Source organism: Biomphalaria glabrata, chromosome 1 (assembly GCF_947242115.1).
Source record: "Biomphalaria glabrata chromosome 1, xgBioGlab47.1, whole genome shotgun sequence".
NCBI classification, from domain to species: Eukaryota; Metazoa; Mollusca; class Gastropoda; family Planorbidae; genus Biomphalaria; species Biomphalaria glabrata.
In genome coordinates this window covers 22,405,004-22,426,235 of record NC_074711.1, presented here as the reverse complement: position 1 = coordinate 22,426,235, position 21,232 = coordinate 22,405,004, and the positions used below count along the sequence as shown (strand labels likewise).

General features: G+C 33.8%; 1 protein-coding gene across 7 annotated transcripts in view; it reads left to right on the top strand.

The window, feature by feature from the left end:
- LOC106073396 (serine/threonine-protein phosphatase 2A 55 kDa regulatory subunit B delta isoform-like) overlaps window positions 1-20,650 on the top strand; it is a 55,333-nt gene extending 34,683 nt beyond the window's left edge. For 2 of the 7 annotated variants that reach the window (XM_056028702.1, XM_013233930.2), the window contains 8 exons: window positions 3,331-3,624; window positions 9,422-9,490; window positions 14,724-14,824; window positions 15,362-15,527; window positions 15,630-15,920; window positions 16,157-16,321; window positions 16,754-17,015; window positions 18,818-20,650. In XM_056028702.1, coding sequence (XP_055884677.1) covers window positions 3,462-3,624; window positions 9,422-9,490; window positions 14,724-14,824; window positions 15,362-15,527; window positions 15,630-15,920; window positions 16,157-16,321; window positions 16,754-17,015; window positions 18,818-19,094 — 1,494 coding nt within the window. In that variant the 5' untranslated portion in view covers window positions 3,331-3,461 and the 3' untranslated portion in view covers window positions 19,095-20,650. Of the gene's footprint in view, window positions 1-3,330; window positions 3,625-9,118; window positions 9,302-9,421; window positions 9,491-14,723; window positions 14,825-15,361; window positions 15,528-15,629; window positions 15,921-16,156; window positions 16,322-16,753; window positions 17,016-18,817 lie in introns of those variants that run through there. The other 5 variants (XM_013233945.2, XM_013233959.2, XM_013233952.2 and 2 more) reach the window with 5 other exon arrangements.
- Window positions 20,651-21,232: the final 582 nt, after the last annotated feature.

Below are 21,232 nucleotides of genomic sequence, written 5' to 3'. Positions count from 1 at the left end.
TTGTATGCGTCAGATATTTATCGTAATATCGATACCAGCTTCTTTTGTTTTTACTCTCGGAGAACTTCTGTTTTATGAACTCTTTGAAAATATTTTAGTCATACACATTTATACTAAAAAAATGAATCGAATTTACTATTAAGGTCACTAAAAGTGTAACGTCTTAGTGTCACTATAAGTAGGAAACTTTTGGTTTGTGGAACCTATAATTACGTACCTGACTATAACTATAGAAAATGCATTTGAAAAACTTTTTAAGTGATTCAGGATTATTTGCGCCCCCCACCAGACTATATGGTATAGAACATTTTCAAGTTCTTGATAGACCTATTTGTCCTAATTTGTGTACCCTTGCTGTCCAGTAAAGTAGGCCTGAATAAAGTTTGATGCGGTCATTTCTGAACAAGTTTTGAAATCCAGGGGAGAGAACTCGTAAGGACTATTGAAGGTTAAGGTCACTGGGCAATACATAGGATGTCACGGACGTGACTATAAAAGCCTAACTTAATGGGAAGATAATCACAGAAGTGGGTCCCACTTAAGCGCAGACACGTGTTCATATCTCTATTACTCTGTTTAATTAAATCATCTCTTGCTGGTACCTGGCCGTGCATTCTATACACTTTTTTAAATAAATAAAAAATATTGTATCACTATTTTTGTTGCTTATTTAATAATAATTTAATAAATTAAAGCCCCAGCTCACTCACCGATTCATTCATTGAACACTTACATCTACAGACTAATTCTACGGGGCATATCAGATACACCCAACAAGGTAAAACATATAGTGCGTATGTTAGGGATGAAGATTCAGTTGTCAAAAGTGATGTGGAAAACAAGACAAGGGGCGGCTTAACTTGGATTGTGTCCGGGGGAGGGCTATAAGTCGTGTCGCTATCTAGGCGTGTGTGTGTGTCTGTGTGTAATGGTTGTCACTAATGTTTATTTCATCATTTAATTATTAATTAGTCATAGTGAGGGTGGGGGAGACATGGTATGAAATCCCCAATCCAATATTTACCTTTCATGCTTGTAAATAGATATCAACATTTTCATCAATATACGGATATACGAGTTCATTCTTTGTAGAGCTTAGTTCGAACAGAGGAGTGGCCGATGTCAAGGTTTCACAGGTTTAGCTAGAGGATGATTTCAATGGACCGGGTTACCCAACTCGGCAGGCTAAGCATTAATACATGACTGCACAAACACAACGGTCAACGCTCGTTTAACAATTGAACATTTAATGACGAAATATAAATGGATGATGAATATTGAAAGGCAATATGCTACTTTACTAATGTGACTGTCAATGCATATAATAAAAACTATGCATTGGTAACACACCTCGCGAACACACTTAATTCCGGCTGCACGGCCCTGGACCTCCAACAAATACATAAGCGGAAACGTGACTCTGTACTTACCAAGGCTGCCTAAGACTTGGCTCAATCACGCCCCAAAGTCTGGCTCAGTACATGTCTCATACCTAGCACCCTGAAACATAGAATAAACAGAGATCTAGCGATACCTCTAAACCAAGAAACCTCAACCACGACGCGCAAACCAGAATATTAAAACATCCGTATGCTTACGTATTCGTTACAACGAGGAATTAGTGGACACCGTGGCACAGAAAGAATCCACAGCCAGACCTTCACAAGAGGAAGTACAAGTAACTAAGGCAACGCGTCTTACACACTCCAAATTCATGACAACAAATCGCGCAAAACACAAAACTAGTTCATATACAAAAAAAAAATAATTAAAAAATGCACAATTATGACAGAACATTCACACGTACGTGTCGGCTGAAAGCCTTTAAATTTTACATCAATCTTAATATGGTTAAAGCTTTGTAAACGCATGCCATCTACACACGCATAGAACAAGGTGACGACTATGACCATGTACATTCACATCTTCATCTGGCACTTAATATGTAAGACTGTTGGTACACCACACATGATCTGTCGTCTATTTCTCTCCATTCCCATGTTGTTGTTTTTTGCCAGGACTAGTTTCTTTTATTATTTTATTATTGACTCACACTCGTTTATTATTCCTTGTTTTCCCACCCGCATCTTTTGTGTCTGCCTCTCCTCTTCCCATGGTACCTTTCCCTGCAGCAAACAAACAACTTTGTACAGCCAACTATACAGACCCTATTAGCAGCAACTAGGGTATGACTAATATCGTGAGATAAAGTAGACCTAAGTCTCACGTGCGATGACTAAAGCTTACATCATAACGTTATTCAAGTGACCATCCAGGTAGGAATATGTCATGGGCCTTGTCGAGCGTGGATAAAACAAACTGCCTTGAATCCTGAAACTTAAAAGTTTCAAAAGGATGTTCCCGAGTTTGATTCCCTCTAGTAGACTTCTTTTACCATCCAGCTATTGACGTTTTGGGACAATAAGACGTCTAACTTATAAGACTAAAGTACAAGCTTTTCAGGTAATTCAGTTTTCTTAATGTTCAGTTAAGTAATGAAATTCGAAAGCCGATTTTAATGAATCCTTCCCCTCCCTATGTACACACGTTACTAAATGACCTTCGCCTTCACTATTCACCAAGGAGCAGATGTCATTTCAGCCACACCGTTATCGTTTCCCCGGCTTGAAGGTCACGGTCACCAGGTGGTGGTCATTTGGCCAGTATTTCCTTATCGAGAGATTCTTCTGTACACACGACTAGTTGTTGGCGACACACTTGGTACACACAACGACTAGTTATTGGTGACACACTTGGTACACACATTAGGACTCCCTGTCCATAATTGCTGAGGTAGCATTCAAGGGTGGTGAACGGTGCTGAGGCCGATAGTTTACTTTGACTTGCTATCGCCATGACCTGGTTTGGCAGGTCGACTGTTACAATGACCTCTTGATTTCAATGAAATGTGTACTTAACATTTAAAAACTAACATCTTACCGTTCTTTAGATTTCCTGCTAACCCGCGTGCTAGCTCTCACATTTTGAAGGAACACTTGTAACAAATGTATATCTGTTTAGCTTCTTAGACCCGTAAAGTAAACTTTATTATCTAAAACATCATAGTTTTGTGTGTAAGAGTGGTGTTTTTAAAGATATTGACTACAAAGTTATTTAATCTTGAAATGTGTAATAAATTGTTCTTTCCAAATATATTTCCTTGGATTCTACTTGCCTCTAAATCTGCTACTACGAAGCAGTGTACGCTCTTAAAGTAATCATTTAAATGCTTTATTCATTTATTTTGTTCAGTTTTCTTTCATTTCTTCGACGTGTGCAAAATCAAAACGTCTGTGTCAGTGTTTATGTTTATTCTTTTTCGGCGTGTAGACAAAGATTTGTTAGCATCACACATGGACGTGGCCCGCCCTTCAAACAAAGCTTCAGTTTTAAGCTTCATTGAATTGTGTCGCCAGTGCCAGGGAACACAGAATTAAGAAAACACGCAGACAGCCCTCAAGATGCCGAAGAGCAACATACCACCTCCACTACCGACGTCCCCGACAACGACGACCGAGATCATCAAAGCGGTCTCGCCCACAGCATCGTCCCCAAAGCTGAAGAACCGCTTGAGTGTTATGTTGCACAATGCCACTCACCACAACAAAGACAAAGTCAATAAAGGTAGATGTCTGTTTCCTGGTTTGCTTTGACATTAGCTCCCAATATCACCCTAGTGTACTTACAACTAACCCATCGCAATATCATCCTGTTGTACTTATATCTAACCCATCGCCATATCACCCTAGTGTACTTACAACTAACCCATCGCCATATCATCCTGTTGTACTTGCAACTAACCCCTCTTTATTTTTGTGTATTATTTTACCTTTTGTATTAGTTTTTGTTTTAATTAATTCCCAAGTTAACCTACAGTACTAAATACTTTTATTTCTTAACTATTTTTAAAGACATCAGAGCTTCTCAGAGATTTTAAAAGTATTCTTTTTTTTTATATATACATTTACATTTTTATTATCAGGCATAAAACTCTTCAAATGTGTTCTTCCCATACACCTTCTACAATAATGGAACTATGAAATAGAGTGAACCATTCAGAAAAGACTTCATAAAGATTGTTAGTGTTTCCTGTGAGTCTAGACTTGCTCAAACTATTCAGAGTTAAATTTACTCATTTTAAAGAAGTTTCGCTTCAATACTATCAAAAACAAGCCACTTCAATTTGTTAAAATCCCATTCGAGCCGCTAATTAATTAGAGAAGCTCTTATTTCGAACAGTTGTGTGTTGATACATTCTTTGTGAAGGCTATTAACATTAACTATTTTTCTAGAGAAGACTAAAAATCCTATTTGATAGTCCTATCCACTAAAATGTCTTGAAATAACCAGGCTATGCTAATGTAATCTAGCTGTCTATATTACACTAACCATGCACTAACATCCTGTTTAGCGAGCATGTGAATTGATGTGTCCTTTGTTTTGTTTTTTTTATTGTAAAAGTATATGCCTGAGTCATTTATGTTTATTTTTTGTTTAACCACGGGAACTATGATCTGTATTTGCTTGTGGGCTTAATGTTTTTAAAATGTGTATAGGGTCATCTACAGAGAGAGAGTTTTAATAACCAACCTCTAACCTTTATCAATTTAGAATTAGTATTTGAGCTATAGACATTCTAAGTATTGCATGGATCTTTAGAAAATGCAGCTAGATGTTAATTCATTACAAAAATTAACATATTGATTTTTGTGTGTGTGTGAGTACCTTTAATTTTATGGACACACTTTTGATAAATTAAACAAACGATATCTAGGTCAATATATAGGTCAGAGTGATTGGTTGCTCAAGAAAATATGTTGTTTTTTTGGTTTAGTTCTACGTGAGTACAAGTAGCGATTGTAACTTTAATTCAATTAAGGACATTTTCTTTATAATAATAATAATAATAATTTTTATCTTTATTGTCTGTATGGAAATTTGTCTTACAATTTGTGCATTACACCAAACAAAAAACATTATAACTATAAGAAACCAAAATGTACATTCATACCAGACTCACTCATAATTTACATGTGACAAAGTTTATATCAGATTGTTCCTATTTAATTTGATTGCCAGGGGAACAAAAGAGTGTTTGTGTCTGTCTTTGCTATCAGTGTCTTGTATCTCTTTTGTGATGGTAAAATCACAAAATCCTGATACAAAGGGTGATTCTTTATTTCTAGGATCTTGTTAACTTTTTTTTTTTAATAGATGTTTGATATATTGATATATGTTTGGTATAGATATATGCAAACATGATGATACTGTTATTCTGCCATCAAATACAAAATACCTCTAATCCTCTTCACTTCTAATATTATTATGATAACAATACTATAAAAAAAGTTTATGCTTCAAACTCTTTGTTACAAAGTTAAGTTCCACTTTCAGAGCTTGCGATCTATTGTGCAGATGATGTAAAGGTCATCTGTTTTTATGGCCGACCGTGAACTAGGTTGTCAGATGTGGCCAGCATGACGACCAACCGCTCTGCATTCTTAACTACAGTAAGGTACTCATTAGAGTTGGCTGGATTCGGGGGCGCCCTTAAAATCCCACTCTTCCTTAGATTCGAAGCCGGGACCCCCAGGTTCGGAAGCCAAGCACTTTATACCACTCGGCCACCGTTATACAGTAGCATGATTATACAAGACTTTGACAATGGTGCATGTGAAGAACATTTTGCATATTTAATTGAAAACGTAAGTGTCCTCTTTCAGAAGGCAAAAAGTTAACCACACACACACTTTGATCACAACACAGGCGAATGTGAAATGTAGTTTTCCATAGCGCTTTTAGATGTTTTTTTTTTCTTTTACATATAACTTGACGGACAAACAGAAACACAGCACAAAAGCGCCAGAACTAAAATGCGTACATTATAGAAAAGAATTAGAACTTTATTGACATTCTTTTATTAAGTCCTTCTAGCAACGCTACTATAGTTTTTTGTTGTTTTTTTTACATTCCTTTTATAACTAACGTTGATTGTAAACCTGTTGACGACATTGAGACACAAAAAGCTGAAATTAAGAATAAAGAGTACAGTGTGTGTCTAGATCTAAACCTAGCCATGTATGAAGTGAGAAACCTAGATCTTCCCAATATCTGATATTAGTACGAGCGCTGGTGAGGGTGTGGTGGAGGTTCTACTCCTTAAGGGGACATGTCGATGATATTGACGATATACAAATATACCATGATGAAATAAATAGATGCGAAATAAACTGCTGATTGGCGATGTCCCATTTTAACAACATATCCACATAACATTGGAAAGAAATGGGATGGAGGGCAGAAGGAACTGTTGTTCAGGTTTGGTACTGCAGCGACTAGCTGACTAGAGTAGATCTCGATACGGTGTAAGCCTATAGAAGTATATGTAAATATATTTCCTGTTAATCATTCTCTTTTGTTTTGATATTTTTTTCTCCTTACTCGCTGCGCCCGTTTTTTTCCCAGGCTATATATTGTTTTGCCATTGGCCTCTTTTTTTTTTTTTTGTCTTACTAATAAATGGCAAATTCTCAGCGTTAATAAAGAGTCTTATTTACATTTATCCGACTATTCTCTGCTATTCAATCCGTATTCAAAATATTTGATACGCTATTAAAAAATATTAGTATAATTAAAAAAAAAAACAGACTACATGTTAAATTGTGATTTAGTTATTTTTTTACATTGCCTAATAGATAATTAGTTACAAACATTCTGTGCGGTCTTTTGTCCCAGGCTTGTCAACAATACCCTTGTATAGCTTTACACAAGGGAAACAACTGCCTTCTTTTTAAAAGAGATTTTGTAGGCAGAGTTGTCCTTCTTGATATGTGATAAATGTTTGAAGAAAGTAAGTCAACATAAATGTATAGCGAAGAGTAGTAGGCCTACATAGTTAGCTTAGTACATCCATTTATGCATCGACTCTTGATATTTTAGTGCAATTGGCAATGAATGTGAACAATTTTAGCGCTAGCTTAACTTTCAATGTATTTTTATCTACGCAATAAAAACAACACCCAACTCAAAATCAATACATTTTATTTTTAGCTGTTATATATAGCCATAGGCGTACATGAATTCTCTTTGTCATATACACATTTCATCGAAAAACTAATTATATTTGTAAACTTTAAATTTGGTGTGATTTCAGTTTTATCACTGGGATTTTTAGCTTTTGCCGTCCCAGACAGAATACTCTCAGCGTCAATATTTATAAATTAAATTGTTGCCCTCGACCAAACTTAATCTTTTTTTTAAATGTATGTATATATATTATATATATATATGTCTGTGTGTGTGAGTCTGTCTCCTTCTGACTGGGATGGTTAAAATGTTTTTACATAAAAGACAGATATGTTTCGACCCCTGACCTCAAGACCAACTTCAACCCTATCCCCGACCTTCCCCCCCCCCCCCCGCCTTTTTGAAGCACACACAGAGAAATAGTTTTGTTTGTGTTTGTTTGTTTTTAAAGAAACTGAGCTGCAGTGTTTGAAACACATTGACATTTTCACATGACGATTTAACATGTATTTCTGAAAGTGCTATCGCCCCCCCCCCAACTAATAGTTTAATGTTTAAAAAAAAATAACTGATCGATAGAAATGATTTAAGTTTGCAATGTTTTGTGCTCTGGGCAATCCGCTTGTTTCGCGACTGACTTTGAAAAGGAAACACCTAATCGCCATATGCAATGTATAATTACAGTTCCAGACATGGATGTCTGTATGAAACAAGACTTTCACAAGATTTATTGATTCGGCATCGTGATTTTCAGCCTTTTGTTCAGCCACTGGCGATAGACAAAACCAGAGATGACTTTCAAATAATATCACAAGGCGTTGATTTAGATTCTAAAAAAAATGTACATTTTTGATGAGACGGCCAAGATCTTCATCGATGCTCACCGCAATGGGAAGAAGAAGAAAGTGGGAGGGGAAGAGAGAAATGTTAACAACGAAAACTCAAACAACATTGAGTAGGTTTAGTTAAAAGAAGCTGGGGAATCGTGTTTGTTTGTTTTTTTATATGGATGTTTTTAAATTTCGATTTTATTTGTTTCAAAACATAAATTTCTTGTTTTTAACTGTAGTTTGTTTTTTTATTTTCAAAACTGAAGATCATGCGACTTTCCAGAATTCATAAAAGCACTTGATAACAGAATTACCCTGTTATCAAGTTACACAAAATTAATTCCATCTTCCAGTCTATATATTTTAAGTCTATGTCTTTATTTCTTCTGCGTTTCGTTTTAGCGACACTTGGAAGTTGCTACCCAATGAGACTTTTGAATGGATATGCATGTTGATTTCAATTCTAGTTGCAGAATCTTGTCTTCTCTACCTTTTGCCCCCAGTTTTTCTAAATCTTGTTTTCTTTTATTATCTACCCGTACTCTAATTCCTCTTTTACCTGTATATATTTCCAAAGCTAATTACTGTAGACACATAGGTAGGTAGCATGAATTGAAGCTGAGAACCACTACTTTAATATAATTAGTGGTCAAAGCTCGTAGCCTTTGAGAAAGTTTTTTTTAAGACACTAATGAGCATTTACGATTACACTGACTTTGGCGTCCTGTAAAATACATGGTCTTGATGTACAACTTTTACACGTCAACTCGTGTTAACACTTAAAGGGTGTCATGGTACTGATAGGTTTCTAGTAGAAGGCAATAGGCCTACTTGATTATTAGGCTAAATTACCTATTTTTTCCATAGATTTTGTTAAAGTAAATATTAAGTCTTAATTTCAAATAAAAATGTATACTTCATTATGGTAACAATTATATTATAATATTTATTAATATAAAGTGAATTGAGTCTTCCAACCAGGATAGGATAAAAAGTCTTCCCACGGCCTCTAAAACAAAAATATTAGCCTATTTCATTTCGATCATTTGATATTCTTGAGTAACTCTAGACACATTGCACTGATATGATTTAATATAGCATATAAGAACATGATTTTAAAATGTCATAAGATCTAGACCTGGACGCATAACGTTCATTACGCTACAGTGAGTGAGAACGATTTTGTTACAATATTTGATTCGTGGTCAATCGATTTTCTGTGTCTGGCGGAAAACCGAATCCCACAATGCCTCTCACCGTGACGTCACTAATTTTTACAGTGATGTGCGCCATGTTGAAAAAGACTAGTACAGGAAATATGAGTGAATAGATAAATCTTTTAACATCTGCTATAGCAGTTGTTTTAGGGATTTATATTTCCATACTGTGAATAGTTAACACATTCTTTTTGACGTATGTTTTAGTATTAAATACTGAAATGGCGGGTGAGTGAAATATCTAGCTGAATTTTTGTGTGATGTTATCCATTGACATTGAGATTGTTATGATTTGCATGCAATTTTTTTAGTTTCTCAAAACCGTTACTTTTTTTTTTACAAAAACAGGCAATGGTGGTGAGATTACATGGTGTTTTTCTCAAGTGAAAGGTTCAATAGAAGAGGAAGTAGCTGAAGGTAAATATTAAAGCTTTGCAGATTCAGACTTTCATTTAGAAAGTCTAGACTAGTCAGCTCGGTAGTCTTTTTTTAAAATTTAATTAGATCTAGATCTAGACTTAAAATTAATAATACTTCGATCTGTATTTGTATTGATACAGATCTTGCATACAATACTTAGATCTATATCTACATACAGTCATAACCTACCATCATTCATCTTTCAAATATTGAAATAGATCTAGATTTAGATGAGATCACTAAAAGAAAAAGTTAAAGTGGGGTGGGTGTTAAATGGACTTCCTGATTGTCCTGAATCATAATGAAAGAATTTATAGGTCTAGAGTCTGGTTTGTTAGTTTGTACAGTTAGACTCTAGATTAGATATATATCTAGAAGCTAGGTGTAATAGTATCTAGAGTAAAGGATGGTTGTCGGATACCCGGGTTTCGTCTCGCATATCGGCCACCTCGATGTATTATTATTAAATCTTCTTTATTTGAATGTTTACTACCCAACTTCAGCATAAATATTGCGCATGGACTATTTTGTCACACTTCCGACACGTACAGCTCCCTTTTATATTGAAAGTAATTTTATCTGGGGTCAAAGTAGACTACTGTAAAACTTAGCTTTTTTTCTCCCAAGGGGAAGAACGAGATAGGGTCTGGAGCTAAGACGACTTTTAAGCCCCTAGATGCATTAGCCAATTAAAACCCAGATATAATGCTTCTAAATAGACACTAGAAACAGATAAATTGTACAACCTAGACTCTCCTTTCCCACTTAAACATGTAAATAGGGGGTGGCCAACAAGTTTTACCTTTTCTGAATAAGAAAACATATCGTCATATGACGCTAGTTCATCAAAGGGAAATAACTTGACACAGTAAATATGGGGAAATAAACAAATTGTTATTGTTTTTTTTAAACATTTACAAGAATAATTTTGTTGTTTGTTAAAATAATATAGTACAAAATGTATATTTAAGTTATGTATGTGTTCTTGTGTGTGTTTGTTACATGTTTCACAAAAAAAAAATTGTAACATATTTATAAAAAAAAAAAGTTAATGTGGTGTATGCAAAACGTATAACCATTTATTTTAAACCATTTAATATGCAACAAATATGTACAATGATATAGCACTTAAGTGCACATCTGTATACAATAATAAATTGGCATCAATGGGCAGCTGGAAAAAAAAAAGTCACAATAGCAATATCATTGTAGACCTCGAGCCTACAATTATTGATCGACCAGGTGCGCTAAATGGCCATTGTGTGAAACATCAACATTCTAAGAGATTGTCAAAATCAAGAGAGTATACTACATGAAGACTCCCCCCCCTTTCCCTTTTTTCCACGTCTCTTAAGCATACCATTACACGCTCTAAAAAAAAAAAAAGCAGGTGAGAGAGAGAGCAGGAGACTAGCAATTATCTGACTGGTACCAAAAAGGCTAAGGTGAGACAGGCACACACTGCGCTAGTGGGAAAAAAAAAGCCCCGTAAGTAGACTAGAGAGAATACTCCTCCTCTTCCCCCCCCCCCCCCCCCCCCCAAACAGAGGTAATTTTTTTCCCCTAGCGCGACCAGCTAGGCTAGGCCCAAAGTAGTGGCCGTGGTGTGACGTCAGTTACAAGCCGAGAATGAACGCGTGGAGCGTGGGAAAAGTGATAATATGGCTTATGTCGTTGCGCTAATGTACAGAATAATAAAATTAAGGATGAAATGTCTTAATAATATGTTTAATATATAGAAGACATCTATTTCCTTTGAAGTGTCCGATAAATCTCCAAACCGACCAACAACTTTTACAGAGACAAAAATCATGACGAAAACTTTTACGCATCCGAAAACCCAACCTACCCCTCTTCACATCAGATCTAATTTTAACTATGCGTAGTGATACATTACAAAATAGCTATTTTTTATAGACAAAAGGATGACGAATTCATTGACACCATCAGTTTATTCATAGGTTAGACCATTACGGAGTTATGAATTTTGAAACTTAAAAATGTCGGGAGAATGGCTTAGCGTGTCCGACAACCATCCTTTACTCTAGATTCTAGATATCTAATTTAGGGATGTGAAATAAAAAATTTATCTTTGAAAAATCAATTTTTTCGTTAGTACATCATTAAAATACTTTCAAAGAACTTTCCAATGGTGTATAAATTACAACTTTAAGTTGAACAGTTAGAAATTTGTTGTTTTTTTCTGGCGTTTTGACCTAGCATTGGTTGACAATATTGACATGGAGCATGTAAGATGAGAGCATCTCGCTCGCTCAGCCAGCGAGACACAACCCCCGCTCAAAAAGTTAAAAAATTGGAATTGAATTTCGTAGAGGATAAATCTACTTATTAAATAAGAAATATCGAATGGCCAGATGGAGGAAAACTAGAAAAATCCTTTGCAACTGGAGAGCTCTCTGACAGTCACAGAGCAGAAAGGGAAGCACTAGCTGCTACCATGCTAGCAAATCATCCAAGTTCCCCTCACAGTCAGATTGTCTTTCTAACAGACGCAAAAACAACCCTCCAAAGCCTGCAAAACTCTGATTCCCCTTATATTAAAAACCTCAGAACAGCACTCACAAAGCTCAACCACAACAGCAAAAAAACTGTTATTCAATGGATTCCAGCTCACATACAACTAGCAGGAAATGAGAAGGCTGACACACTTGCCAAGAGTGGGAGAACAAACTCACAAGTAAACTCTGCACTCTATCCAGAAGAAATGAAGAAATTAATTGTAGATAAAATAAATGAGAAATGGACGAGCTCCCATCCAAATCACAAGAAAGATGATGCTTACTATAAGCTATCCCGACAAGACCAACGTCTAATCTTTCGACTCAGGACCGGACACAACAGAATGCGACAACACATGTTCCGGAAGCTCAAAATTGGAACCAGTGAAATCTGCCCATGTGGAGTATCACCAGAAAATGCCGACCACGTCCTCCAAAACTGCTCTCTCTACCAAGAGGCCCGTATAAGACATTGGCCCCAAATCACCCCAATAGAAAGAAAACTATATGGAGAGCTCCCTGATTTGGAAACCACTGCGCAGTTCATCTCATGTATTGGTCTAGTCATATGAACACTCCAACATAACAATGAGAACGATGAAGAAGAAGAAGAAGACTTTGTATGTAAATATCATGCACATTTTTTAAAATGGACTTTTTATGCAGCGACTTTCGTGCAGTAGCGTAATGCTGTGTCACGATATGGTGCTAAACTAATTCCTTAAAAAATTTTAAATAATCAGATTTTATTTTTGTTTAGTGCCCCCATCAGGATAAAAGCCACTTACTTTTGTGCGCTTTGTCTGTTGGTCAGTCTGTCCCGTCATATAAAAAACAACACTAAACGCTATTGAAAATCTGAATTAACCTTTAATGTTCCTTCCAAAACATTGCAATAGTTTTAAATATCTATAATACATTGTTCCGGATGTTTTTGTGATAAATAAAAAAATGCCAACGAATGTTTGTTTGCTCTTCTAACGTGAATGGACTAAAATATAATGATTTCAGATTTTCACTATTTTTTCTATTTATGAGATCTAAACGGGCCGTACATAAATGTTAATTTTAAGCTTCATGAGAAGTTGTTTTTTTTTTTATCAGAAAGCAAAAATACTGAAAATAGCAGACCTGGTGTATGTCGCCTTGAATAAATAAATGTTTCACTGCAAGGATTAGAGCTTATTGCGCTCATCAAAAGCGATGCAGCTCATAATGATTGCTTTTCAATGTCAGTTACACAATTCTGGATCACGTATTTGTAGTCATATCTCATTTTGAGATTGTGTTGCTCCTTCTTTGTCAACTTCTAACAGAAAGCTTATATCTTTGTGAAGCAGGGTTTTCCAGCATGTTAGTTATCAAGTTTAAATAGAGAAGTAGACTTGATGCTGAAGATGACATTCATTGTGCTCTTATGGAGATTCGTATTAGGTGGTCGCGGCACTAAAAAGGTCGAGAACTGCTGTTGTAGAGTCTAGGCTGGTATAGACTAGATCAAGATATAGATTTTCAATTTCTAGACCTAAAGTGTAGATTTTGATTTCCAAATGTCTAGATCAATCAGACGGGAGCCGCCTTTGAGTTTGTGTGATAACACAAACTCTCTTTGTAATCTTGTTTAATTTGCATTTAGCTGCATTTCTGTTTGCTATTAAATTAAAGTTTTTTAATGTTTTTAATATATTTGTGATCAATCAGTTAAAGAATTTTTCTTTGTCATACCTTAAATTAGCTCTAGTGTTGGCTTGTGTTTTAAATTAATGTTGTTAAGATCAAATAGAAATATATTTTTGTTCAAATCCTTAACTTATCAATTAAGAGTTTTGAAACAAAGATCTAAATCTATGCATAAAATTGTGTAATTAACATCTTAGGTTTTGTTTTTTAAAAGTCTTATAGTGTAGTTCCAGCAATTTCTCAATTCACCAATTTCATGACCTATTTTGGATTTTGTTAAAATTATATTTTAGGTCCAAAATATCCCAGGTGAAAAAATGTGCCAAGAGTTGAAACTGTTGTTACTCATGTGGATTACATACATGATCATAACATAAACTGATCAAGCTCACTCAACATAAGATCATTAGGCCTTCACCGTGCACTAAGGATAAGATGTAATTTTCGCAACATCATTATTTTTTTCAGCTTTAAAGCCATTATATCCTTATTCATTAGCGAACAAACAGAAATCTCCTATTCTAGATCTACGTTTTCATTTTGGACATCAAGCTGTAAATCCTTTTATGGCTTTATCTTGTATCTCCAGTTTATCACTAACAGACCATATTTATGTTTAAGCACCATTTATCAAAATTTAATCACATAGTCTAGATTTAGATCATTAGTTTTAAGTGAAAGATAGCCTAATCAAAATATGCACATCTGATAATTGCAACACATTGTTATGAAAATACAACCCAGCATCACCTTTTTCTTTTACATTTTACTTGACTTTTTTTTAGCCTGAGGATCTCTAGGGCCTAGGTATAAAACTAAACTTTTAATAAAGCAATACTTTTAAGACTGAAACTACCTGACTCGTCTAGATTTTTCTAAAAGGACTGTTTTAGTTCAAAGTTTTACAATTTGATAATGATAATAATAATTTACTTCATAAAGTGCTGTTAACAAACATAATGTAGGCGTGTACAGCATTGCTATCTTTTCTAAGGCTTTAACCTGTTACTAGTTCTAATTTATTTTAAATGCAGCCGACATCATTTCATGTGTTGAATTTAACAGTGATGGAGACCTCCTAGCAACAGGTGATAAAGGAGGTCGTGTTGTCATTTTTCAGAGGGATAAAGCGGTAAGCCAACTGTTTGTGGAGAAATGCTTGATGATGGGTTGAAGGGCATTTAAATGACAGGGCAGTATTGTTGGCGAAATATTAAAAGTGATAAAAAAAAAATTTTAAAAAGGGAGGGGGCAGTTTATATTCTGAATTATTTTGCCACGTCCACATAGTTTCTATAATTTTTTCTATATAACATCTATAAAGAACAATGCCATTTGCAGAAAAATTAGTTTCTATTGTTGAGTATTCCTATTAAGAATGCAGTTATTCGATCAACTTTTCAAACTTGCTAGTAGCCAAGCAGTAGTGTTTCAAATTTACTAGTCAATGGCTATTACAATTTCCATGGGTAAAACAATTAGCAAAAGTGAATAACATTAATTTGATGAAATATGCACTTTTGATTGTATTCATATTTTGTAATACTACTGTACACTTTAGTGATATCTAAATAAAATTATACATTAATGATTTTAGAACTATTTTGTTACCTATTTTGAAATCTTGACAAAACAAAAATATCTAATCATTAATTTTGATGTTCTACAGAGCAAAAATGCTGTCCCTAGTCGTGGCGAATATAATGTTTATAGCACATTTCAGTCTCATGAACCAGAATTTGATTACCTTAAAAGTTTGGAAATAGAAGAAAAAATTAACAAAATAAGATGGTTGCAGCAAACAAATAGAAATCATTTTCTACTTTCAACAAATGGTATGGTGAAAAAAATTTCTGCTTATTTTAATTATTGTTTAATAAGTACTTTAATTTGTTCTTTAAACTAGGCATTAAGAAATTCATTTTTTTCCTTTATAGATAAAACCATCAAATTGTGGAAAGTTGCCGAACGGAACAAAAGACCTGAAGGTTATAATTTGAAAGATGAACTGGGCCAGACTCGAAATAAAACTGCTATTAAATCTTTGAGAGTACCTATCTTCCAACCTATGGAACTTATGGTAGAAGCTAGCCCAAAGAGAGTATTTGCAAATGCTCATACATACCACATCAATTCCATATCGGTTAATAGTGATTTGGAAACATATTTATCAGCAGATGACCTTAGGATAAATTTATGGAATCTGGAAATCACAGATCAAAGCTTTAGTATCCTTTGTTAATTTTGAATTGATAGCCTGTATGTTTTGAAAGTTAATATTTAATTTTATCTAAGTAAGTTTTAAGCTAACTTTAAGAAAATGTATACAAATATAAACTGACATTAGAACAATTATTATTTCTTGAGGCCACTTATTATATTGATCACCACCATTAATTGTTCAACAAATTATAAATTTAAAACTGTTTAAATGAAAGAAAAGTCCTTAGCTTTATTTTTTTAGATATTGTCGATATAAAACCTGCTAACATGGAGGAACTTACAGAAGTAATAACTGCTGCAGAATTTCACCCTAAAGAATGTAACATGTTTGTTTACAGCAGCAGCAAAGGTAGCATTAGATTATGTGACATGAGAGAACAGGCACTCTGTGACAAACATGCTAAATGTAAGCATTCCTACAGCTCATAAGTACTTACAAAGTTTAATTAGTTTTACATTGCATTATTTCAATGGTGTCACTTTACTTGTAAACCAAGATAATTACTAGCTCTACATAATTTGTAGTAAGTAATATATTTACTTACATTGTCTTTTGATTTTATCAGAGTATGAATCAAAACTAATAAATTTGTAATAAAAACACAAAATATAAAAAAAAAAAAAAACATTTTAAGACTGAGCTCATATCATTTGCATTTATACTTGGCATTTTCAAGTCCCAAAAACTTGGCACTCAGCTATTTGTTCAGATAACTGCCAAAACTAATGCATCTATTTATTTAAAGGGTTATCTGCAGTTTATTCTGTTGTATTCTTTTAGCTAATAAAATTGAAAGTATAGTACTTTATTTTCTAATTTAATTCATACTTGTTTCAGTGTTTGAAGAGCCAGAAGATCCAACAAATCGAAGTTTCTTCTCTGAAATAATTTCTAGTATATCAGATGTAAAATTTAGTCACAGTGGCAAATATATGATTACTAGAGACTATTTGTCTGTCAAAGTTTGGGATCTGACTATGGAATCCAAACCTGTTGAAACTTACCAAGTTCATGAATACCTCAGAAACAAATTGTGTTCCCTTTATGAAAATGATTGTATCTTTGACAAATTTGAATGTTCTTGGAGTGGTGATGACAAGTAAGTTGTAAAAAAAAAATACTTTTACACCATTCTAGTCGCACTCATTCATTCATAGTTTTGTTTTGCTAGTTTCTTATTTCTTTATCATTTTGTGCTAATTAAAAAAAACATCCACAAGATTTATGCCTGAGTAAATTTTTGATAAAACACGGTAAATCAATATAAATTTATACCACATTAAATAAATTTTCATTTAATTCTTTATTTGTAAATTCGATTCACATTATATTTATAGTGTCTATATATTGACCTTTGTTAAATAAAATTAATTAAATTAGATAGTTGTATTAATCAATTATAAATTTAGGACTGGCCAGGGGGAAGGAGAGCAGCCCTGGAAAGGGAAAAGAAGCTATTAGTTTTGTGTGGTCTGTCCTTTCATCCCGTTTAGATCTCGTAAACTAGAAAGGATTGAAAATCTGACATATTTTAGACCATTCAAAGTTCTGATACAACTGCTACTTAATTTTTTTAAAGCGAAAATTTTTTTTAAAATAAACTATGCACGCAGTTTTTTCATACAAATACACCAATTTTAGAACTATTCAATATTAATATTAACAAACACGGGAGGCTATTTAGTAAGAGAGATGACTGTTTACCATATTTTTAACATTTATGCAAAGGGTTTTAGATTTTCTGTAAAAAAAAAAAAAAAAATTTTTTTTACAAAATGTATTGTTAAGTTCGTTCTGTCATACTAACTATACATTTTTTAAGAAAAAAAAACTCTTTAATATGCATATAAATGGAACCTAATTTAAAACAATTAAATTTTTTTTTTTTTTCATATAATGGCATAAACTGCAGCAGCACCATCAATTACAAAGAAACTAAACCAAAGAATTTTTTTTTCTTGAGACTTGGAATAAGAGATTGAACCTTTACAAAACAATTAAATAATTTTATGACATCAGTTAGGCCAGGTCCACATCTAACTTCACTTTCACCTATCCCTTGGTCTGCTGGACCATTGGGGCACCTCACAGGATCTGTCAACCTTCTTTTTCCATTCTTCTCTGTCATTTGCCTTTGATAGAATTTCCTTATGGAAATATTGAAACCTGCCTTTTTACCTGCCTGGGTGGACCACTTCAGGGGCCGACTTTCAGTTTGTGTTTCCACACAGTCTTTGTAACCTTGTTTTATTTTGAGAATGCGGAAGAAGAAAAAATTAGGAAACATGGAAAAAATAATCTTTTGAAATGTCTTAATAAGCTGATTAAAATGTGTAGTAAATGTTGTTGTTTTTTTTAAGGTCACTTAATTAAACATAGTTGTTCAATACTTTTTGAAGGTTACATAATTAAACATGGCAGTTCAATATTTTTTGAAGGTCACATAATTAAACATGGCAGTTCAATACGTTTTGAATGGACAATGAAAGTAAAACAGAGGGAAAGATTTTGTTTTATAAAGTAAAACCTATTGCTTTGCAGTGTGAAGTAAATTTCCATTGTGTGAAATTTCCTGAATTAAACATTTACCTAATTATAGTTGATGGTATTGTTGATTTGTTTTTGGCAACAGTAAACATTGAAGTGCCTAAGTAAAGCTGATAAAATTTCAACCATAAAGATATATGTTAGTAACGAACCCTAATTTGTTTTTAGAATCTACACAAATGAAGAGTTTTTTAATTTTTCAAAAATTTATGAGTATTAATAATACCAGTATTTTCAAAATTAATCTAATGTTTTAAAAACATTTTGAAATAAAAATGCTTTAATTTATGGTTGTATAAAATTCTTTGTCTATGTTAACATTTTTTACAATTGTTTTTGTTTTTCTATTCACAGGCATATAATGACTGGTTCATACAATAATTTCTTTAGAATGTTTGAACGTGACAATAAAAGAGACAATACATATGAAGCTTGTAGAGAAATTACCAAATCAAGAACTGTTCTTAAACCTAGGAAAGTTTCCACTGGTGGAAAACGTAAAAAGGATGAAATTAGTGTAGACTGTTTAGACTTCAATAAAAAAATTCTTCATACGGCATGGCATCCATTGGAGAACATTGTTGCAATAGCTGCCACTAACAATTTGTATGTGTTTTCTAGTAAGGATTAACCTAGGTCATATTTAGAAAATTAGTCTGCTGGTTGACCAGTTGCTGAATTGCTTGAAGTCCTCCCCCTCTCTAAGGCGCCTGGAGTGGGGTAAAGAGGATATGTTGTCATCACCGTCTTTCCATGTACTGGATTGCTGCTCAATTCTGGATCTAAAACTCCTTGCCACTCTAAGATGTGGAAATTACCAGTTTCTAATTAGGAGAATACTAGAAGAAACGGTCTTGTCACTGGGGAAGTGATGTTTTGTTGATACACAGGTTTGCGAGTCACAGCAAATCTGATTTTTTAATCAATTAGCTGACACATGCTAATGGTTCAGTCTATTGCATTCCTGCCTGATTTTGATGTGTATGAAAGTGTCTAGTCTTAAGTTGTAAACCTACCACATCATTTTGTCAGTATTGTTAGTAATAATTACAGATATTGGATTATTAAGCTAAATGTGATAACCATCACTCTGTTATTGGACCAAAGAGTGAATATTGTTGAATGACAAAACAGTTTTACAGTAACCACTTTATCACTGTCTAAATAATTTCTAGTGCTTAGCTCTAGTGCCTGTTGTATACACTTTCATGTTAGCCACACTTCCCATTTCTATGAGTTTTAGGTACAAATACAATTTTGTCTTCTATTACTGACATTATTCTGTTATGCCAGTATTGATTGTACAATTCATGACAGCTGCTCTCAAACTGAAGATATTTCTATAAGAAAAACAAAAAGGATGCTACCTGACCACACATATGTTGAGCTGTAAAGGTACATCTTTATAAAGTGATCTTGTTTTTAATTTTGTAGGTCAATTTTTGTTACCTGTTTTCACCATGCCACTCTCTATTGTCTTTCCCCATCCCTATTTTAAAGTGTGTGCTAAAGGAATGGTTTGAATGACTATGGTATTGCAGTCTAGGCTAGAAGTTGAACTAGACAGCATTAAACAAAGTAGAAATTTGAACAAATTAGTTTGATTGTGTGACAGATTTGTTTAAATAATTTATCCATTTCAATTGTTTTTCACTGACACACACTATGAGTTGAGATATTTTGAATTAAATAATTTCTACAGATAATGAAATGTATTTCTTTGACTTGGAAATGTTATGATTTTTCTGCCAATAGAATATATTTCTCAGGGAAGCCTCTCTTAATATATTAGTTTATGTAAAGTTTTTTTCTTTTGTTAGATGAAAAATAGAAAATCCTTTGCATAATAAATGTGATTTAAAAACAAAAGATGTAGGGTTCTCATTTTTTTATAAAGTTTTTTTTTAAGAATTAGATGTAATTGTAAGTCATCTACTAGAACTCATCCATCCAAACTAGAAATTTTTATTTGATTTTATATTAAGACACAATGACAGTGGTGAATGTACTGTGACATGTGAGTAATTAGTGAGTGTAATATGTTTAGTTGTATGTGACATAAGCCCCTTCCCTCCTTGTACCCAGCAACCTGTTGTATGTGTTGTTACTTGTGCAATTCATTGTAAACTTGAATGAATATCACCAGTTTTGATATGTTAAATGATTAAAATATATTTTTGAAATGTTTACCAGTGGTTTCTTTATTGCTTGATACATGGTAAGAAGTATATGTACCGGTACTGTATTGTAATAGAGCTAAGGCACACAGCACATTGCCTTTCTTTTTTGTCATTAGTTAATTTTAAAACTTGCATTTTAGTGAGCTTAAAATATATTGTTAAAAAAAAAAAAGATATGTCATGCATACCTGCTGAGGATGACTAAGAGCTTTATTAATTCTAACACATAGCAAAGCTTATGAAAGTACTGGTATACCAAAACAGGTCCTTCGTTTGTCATGTAGTCTTTAAATGTGATATCTACAATCCTTCTGAAGCATCTCCTTTCCATTGCTCTAGCTCTTCTGTCAGCATCCAAGACTTACAAACCTATAAGAATGTGGCCATGACCATGGAGACAAGTCTGATTTTGGTGTCAAAAGCTATGCCTTTGTCTTTCCATAAGGCATATTGTTTTGAGTTTTGCAAGTGCTGCTGTGGACTTAAAGATAGGAGCCCTTAGTTCAGGTTTGGTTTTCTCATGAGACAACTCCAAGGTACCGGTATTTAATAAAACTACTGACACTTGTCAGCTTTTCACCTCCAATGC